General features: G+C 44.8%; 1 protein-coding gene across 1 annotated transcript; it reads right to left on the reverse strand.

The window, feature by feature from the left end:
• Positions 1-442: 442 nt before the first annotated feature.
• On the reverse strand, positions 443-2,166 carry LOC123184233 (tyrosine N-monooxygenase-like). Its single transcript, XM_044596387.1, has 2 exons — positions 1,213-2,166; positions 443-1,072 (listed from the first exon to the last, which is right to left on the reverse strand). Exons 1-2 carry the CDS (start codon positions 2,140-2,142, stop codon positions 443-445), a joined length of 1,560 nt encoding a protein of 519 aa, XP_044452322.1. The 5' UTR covers positions 2,143-2,166.
• Positions 2,167-7,037: the final 4,871 nt, after the last annotated feature.

Genomic DNA, 7,037 nt, shown 5'->3' on the forward strand with positions numbered 1-7,037 from the left:
TCACCAGTCTTCATCTTATTTTCTCGTAGATAATTGTATTTAGATACTAAGAGGTGAATAATTATAGGTTATTCCGCTGGTTGTCACATTGTAATAAACATTAGCTTTGTACATTTATGATGCGAAGGTGGTAGGCAACATATAATTTTATAATTCCATGAACTGTTTGCAGAGTATCATAATGCTAAGTACATACAATATATTTAGTTCGACAATACAATAAAATAACAAATTTTGCTGCTTCTGCCCACACAAACAGTGCACACAGCCCAACAACACACATTACATTAGCATTGTCATTGCTTTATTTCTACAGACACACGTTGTTCCCTTTTGTTTTTTGAATAACCGAGGAAGGCACGACCACTGAGGACATGGGATCTACAAAATTCTTATTAGGATATATATTCCTGATAATTGGTTAAAACATGCATTAACTCTATTAAATTTTCTCATAGAGATGTGCGGCCAGCCGTGGTTTAGCTTGCAGAATCAGGGGTTCAGCTAAGGCAAGGGCGCCGGTATTGCTTTCTTGGAGACTGATTCTGTCAACTCCAGGGGGCTTCGTCCAGGTGAATCCCTGCAACATCCTCGCAAACAACATCACTGTCACTGAGGTACCAAGTGAAATTCCGGGACAACCCCTCCTCCCACTACTAAATGAAATAAAACGCAGTCCTGGTTCACTGAGGAGCACATTTGCGGTATTCAAATGCCTCTCGGGCTGAAAATCAAGTGGTTCGTTCCAGATCTTGGGGTTCCGACCAAGTCCCATTCGGCTTAAAATGACATGGCTATCCTTAGGGATGGTGTAGCCAGCGATAGTGGTGTCTACCATGGCGACATGGGGTGGGTTAAAAGCATGGTATGGGTGTATGCGGAAAGCCTCTCGGATGCATGACTTGAGATAGTTTAGTCGTGGAATGTCAGACTCCTGGACTAGTTTATCTTTACCGACAACGGCGTTGATTTCATCAGTTGCTTTTTTCATCACCTCTGGCTTGTTCACCATCTCAGCGAGCGCCCACTCGACAGCATTTGATGGGTTGTCGATTGTTGCATACATCATTTCCTACATCGATATAGGAAAAAAAAGGTTAGTTTTCTATCAAAAGAAAAATGGGGGATCAAATTCTTCTTGCACTTCACGAATGCATGCATGGTTGTTTGTTGGATTACTGAATATTGATAGAGGTTGAAATGCGTACTAACCACTATCTGTGCCCGGATATCATCCACGGACAACAATGGTTGGCCATCTGCATCATCTAGATAAACCAGCACGTCCAGAAAGTCTCTGGCCTCTTTGCTTTCACCACCATTCCGAAGATTCGACCTTTCGATGATCCTCTTCTCAATGATGGGGTCATGAAACCGGTTGAGTATTCCCATGACATCATTGGAAACCTTCTCATGGCCCTCCAAATCAAGCCCTACAAGAGCTGGGAAGTAGTCGGACACGCAGAAGTTGTAGAGATAGTTGAGGAGCGTGAAGAGAGCGGCGACATGTGCCATCTCATCATGTCCGGGTCCGCTAGCTGACGAACCCGGCAGCTCGCTGCCAAAGTATCTCTTACCCAACACGAGCCTTCTTATCATGTTACCACAGAAATGTTGGGCAACATGTCGCACGTCGACTAGGCTGTTTGGACATGACATGCAGGTGTTGTTGATGTACGTCACGAGGTGGTCACACTCCTCCTGCCGGAGATGATGGAGTTTCTGCTCCATGGACGCGGTGAGGATCTCCGAGGTGAGGACGCGCCTCATCTTCTTCCACTGCACTCCATGTGGTGTCACGATGGTGCCCTTGTACCCGAAGCTGAACGAACCCGATGCAAAGGTTGCCGGACGGGAGGCCAGCACCTCATCCTTCTTCCGCAGCACCTCGCATGCTATCTCCGGGCATATCACGGCGACGACATGAATGGCTCCGAGACGGAGGCACATGATGTCTGTGTCCATCTCCTGGAGCAGGCGATGGATCCACTGGAATACGGCCGGCTTGTTCCACATCATCTGGTGAATGTTGCCGATGAAGGGCAGCGTGGGAGGCCCGGGTGGGAGCTGGTGTTGCTCACTTTTGACGGACAGTAAAACTTTTCTATTTTTCAGTGCAAAAAACACAAGTACGGTGGCCATGGTAATGACCAGCGTAGCAAAAGTCGTAAGATTTGAGAATCCGTACATTGTTTGCGAACTCATTCTGCATGAGCTAGCTGTACGGATGCTATGAAGTAGGATATATAGATGGAAAGTTGTGCAATAGGATGTACTGAATAGATGTGCTGAGATTTGTGTTGGGAGACACGCTTGCTCTTGGTGCATCTAGCTCGTTTCAGAGGGTATTAATAGGACGATGCGCTAGCTAGGCTCCAACTGGCCCACGTACTAAAGAAAAATAAACAGATGTCTAAACATCGTAAGGAGCTAGCTCCTCTCCATATCTATACATATGTTATATGAATATTTATTTATTTATTGATTGATTGGAGACTCTTTCAGTACACCAGATTAACTCACATCATTCAACTTGTCGCCACAGTTGGATGTAAGCTAAATGGCTAAAATAAAATAAGGATGTGACTTAACTATTAAATTACCAAAACTAGAGACAAACATGCCACCATGTTCATCTCATCGTCTGTACAGGCTAAACTATCTTTCGAATTATCTCTCCTTAATAATAAAGCACGGATTCAGTCTTCAGGATCACCGTAGCGATGTTTTTACACAAAGGTCCATGTATTTTCTGACAATTGAACCCGTAGTCCTAATGATCCTGAACCGATACGACCGATAGAAAAGAAAAAAAAAGAACCCACCCGTGCGCACTACCCACAACCCTACCTCGCCATCTTCAACCTCCAGCGCACCGCCACTCCTACTACTCGACCGCGCGCCGCCGGTCCCCGCCCCGCAGCCGCGCACTGCCTACCCTGGCGGTGCTCATACCCCTACCCGTCCGTCCACACCTTCAGTTGCCCTTTTTTTTACCTGAAAAAAGAGACCCGGAGCATAGCAGAGATGGGGATCCACCGACAGATTAGCTTCGATTCAAAGATGCTGCCGCACAAGGAGGAGCAACCCGTGGCCGTTCCTTTTTCCACCACTGAGTTCTTACCATGGCACTATCACGGGCATACGCACGCAGCAACACATGCTGCTTCTCCCAGCCCCGGATCTGCTCCTCTCCGCCACCGGTGACCGCGGTCAACAATCCACGACGGCCACTCCCTGTCCCGTGCATCTCCTAACCCTAGGCGCACCCTCCCCGGAAACAGCCCTGACCTCGCCTGCATCATCTCCAGAGAGGCCAGCTCCATGCTTGGCGTCATGTGCTGCAGGTTCCGCCGGCCGCCCTCGACCGTTCACGACGCCGCTGGGACCGAGCGCCCGCCCGCGACCGTTGATGACGCCGCTGGGGCCGAGCACCCGCACACATCGTCGCCCCTCAAGGCCCTTCGCCGCCTTGGCTTCTCCCCCACCGGCCCTCGCCTTTGGTCCCGTTGCCACGCTTCGACCCCACCTCGACGCCATTGAGGCTACTGATGAGGAGGCCGTCTTGATGTACCTGGGGCCTTGAGATCCTTGCCGCCCCAACGATGGAACACCAGCACATCTGCTCCAGGCATCCACCATGGTCACACGTTCTTCCGTGCAGTACTGTTTTCAATGTCTTGCGACGGTGATGTCCATCGCAAACGACGACAGCAGCTGCTTCACTAGTAGAAAACAGGGCTTTGGTTCAGGTCGGGTCAGCCCATTAGTCCCGATTCAGTCTAGAATCGGGACCAATGGAGGCATTGGTCCCGGTTCGTGAGCCCAGGGGGCCGGCCGGGCCATGTGGGCCATTGGTCCCGGTTCATCTGGACCTTTTGGTCCCGGTTGGTGGGATGAACCGGGACCAATGGGCCTCGCTCCTGGCCCACCATCATTGGTCCCGGTTGGTGGCTTGAACCGGGACCAAAGGCTCACCTGTAGTCCCGGTTCATGCCACCAACCGGGACCAATGAAGTGCCTATATATACCCCCTCGCGTGAGAGCAGAGCACACTGCTCTGTTTTTTCTGGCCAAGGGGGAGAGGGCTTGGTGGTGCTCTAGCTCACCTCCTATGCACACAAGGTGTTCGATGGAATGTCTGAGCCACACTACTTAAGCTTTCTCCTCTCCAAGCTCGACCTCCAAGCTCCATTTTCCACAATATTTGTCTAGGTTTAGCGGTCTGTCACGCCCCGTCCCCGTCTTCACCGCCATCGATCACCCGCGCCGAGCTCATCGCAGGCACCACCGTGGTGAGCCTCTTGTTCTTATCTTCTATTTGAAAGGAAAAATATTCTTACTTGTATATTTACATAGATACCTGTATTATTTTCTTACTTTTATTATTGCATCTTATATAGTGCGATGGTTTTGATATCCGCCCCAGTCGGCCCTCGTCCTGTCTATGATTCGGATATGGTATATATATTATCTTTATAACTATTGGTTCATTTATTGTTTATGAAAATTATGCCGACCAACGTGACATAGATTTTATTTATGTAGGATGTATGTGAATTGCAAATGCCAACCGACCCTATTGTCGAGAGGTTAAATTTAGTTGAAGAAGAAAACAATTTGTTGAAGGAAAAAATAAAAAAAATTGAGGAGGAGAAGATGATATTGGAGTTGCATGTTGCGGATGTCCTCGATGATCACAAGACCAAGATGGATGCAATGCGCTTGAAGATTAGAAAGATTAGAAAATATGCCATTCATACCGAGGCTTGGTATCATTATGCCGTTGGATTAATTGTTACCTTGGTTGCGATTATGATCGTATTTGTTTTCGTATTGAAATGTTTTACATAGTTTCAATGTATGGTTTAATTAATTAGATGCTCTGGAGAGCTATATGTTGTTAGATGAGAACTATGTATGCACTTTGGTTTTAATGTGATGATGAACTTCTATTAATTTGGACACTTAATTATATATAATGCACGCAGGTGAACCGGCAATGGATGTACGGTTACATAGTGGACATATGGGAACTTGACTACGGACCTGATTTTAAGGTCCCTTTGTTTAAGTGCAAATGGGTCAATCTGTTAGGCGGCGGGGTACAGGTAGGCACACAGTACGGAATGACAACAGTGGATCTGAAAAATCTTGGGTACACTGACGAACCGTTCGTCCTAGCCAATGATGTGGCACATGTTATCTATGTGAAGGACATGTCTACCAAACCGAGAAAAAAAAAAGATAAGGAAGCGAATACATCATACGATGAGCCAAATCGCCACATAGTTCTTTCAGGAAAAAGGGACATCCTGGGAGTGGACGGCAAGACAGACATGTCTGAAGAATATGAAAAGTTTCATGAAATTCCTCCCTTCAATGTCAAGGCTGACCCATCCTGATAAACAATGAAGATTATCCATGGTTACGGCGCAATAAGCAAATGACACAAGCGAAGAAAAAGTGAAGACTTTTTCCCGCAACTTTGTAACACACGAACATGCTACCATTATCCGTTTTGTACATGCACATGCTATGTGGGTGAAATTATGATACCATCCCAACTTTCAACTTTTTCAGAGTTCATTTGAAATGCTTTCATGTCTTATGGTTCGGCCCTCGTAATACCATGACCATTAGTCCCTGGCCCATGCCAACTTTCAACTTTCAACTTTCTAAAACTAATGGCACTAACAGAAAGTTTATAATTTTGCTCCTCGCCCCTGGCCCATGACCATTAGTCCCGATTTGTGCCACAAACCGGGACTAAAGGGTTGGTCCTCGTTGCGGGCCGAGTTTAGTCCCACCTCGCGAACCGAAGGGGGCTCACACCGGTTTATAAGCCCTACCCTCTCTGCCTTGTTGAGCTCCTCTCAAAGTGAAAATAGATGCCCTAATAGAGAAAAGTTTAACCTAAATTCATAGTGAATTTCTCTGAAATTCATAGAAATTTACTAGGAATTTAGGTTGAATTTTCTCTATAAGCGCATCTATTCTCATTTTTTTAGTAAGTTAATCACAAACTTGTGATTCTAACAATTTTCAAAGAATTCAAATTTTAACTATTCAAATTTGAAAACTAATGGCACTAACAGAAAGTTTATAATTTTGCTGACCTAAAAGCAAAAAGAATTAAAAAATAAAGCAAAAAACAAAACAAAATAAATAATACAGAAAACAAAACAAAAAAACTAGAAAAAAATAAAAATAGCAACAATAAGTATTTTGTTGTAAGTAGAAACAAAATAAAATAAATAAAGCAACAAAGAAAACAAAAAAACTAAAAAAGTGTTTTCAAATTTGAAAACTAATGGCACTAACAGAAATTTAATAATTTTTCTAAAACTAAAAGCAAAAAGAATTAAAAATAAAGCAAAAAACAAAAGGAAATAAATAATGCAGAAAATAAAACAAAAAACTGGAAAAAATAGGGCTCACCCCTATAATATTTGTTACGACTAACTAAAATTACCAAATTGAGTATAATGATAAAACACAGTAATATTAAATAGCAGGAAAAAGATTGACTCAAAAATCAATTTTTATAGTAAAGTTATTCATAAACTAGCGATTCACACAAATTTAAAAAAAATCAAATTGAAACTATTCAAATTTTAAAACTAATGGCACTAACAGAAAGTTCATAATTTTTGTGACTTAAAATAAAAAAGAAATCACTACAAAACTATAAGTATTTAGTTCTAAGTAGAAACGAAGAAAAACAAAAAAACAAAAAAAGTGCCACCTACTGGGCCCCCACGGCCTGAATACGACTAGAAACCCTACCATGGGCCAGGATTCAGGCCCGCGGGAGGCCCAGTAGGACCACAGACACAGATTGCAGTGTTAGGCCCGAAAGCCTGCTTTAGAGAGGAGCTCGAGAGGGAAGGCGCACCACACCTTATAAACAGGTGCGCCTCCCTCTCAACTAGCGAGGTGGGACTAAATATTTGGGTTCGGGGCAGCACAGGCCTTTCGTCCCGGTTGGTGGCACCAACCGGGACTAAAGGGGGCATTGGTCCCGGTTCGTGGAA

Source organism: Triticum aestivum, chromosome 2A (genome assembly GCF_018294505.1).
Source record: "Triticum aestivum cultivar Chinese Spring chromosome 2A, IWGSC CS RefSeq v2.1, whole genome shotgun sequence".
Lineage (NCBI taxonomy): Eukaryota > Viridiplantae > Streptophyta > Magnoliopsida > Poales > Poaceae > Triticum > Triticum aestivum.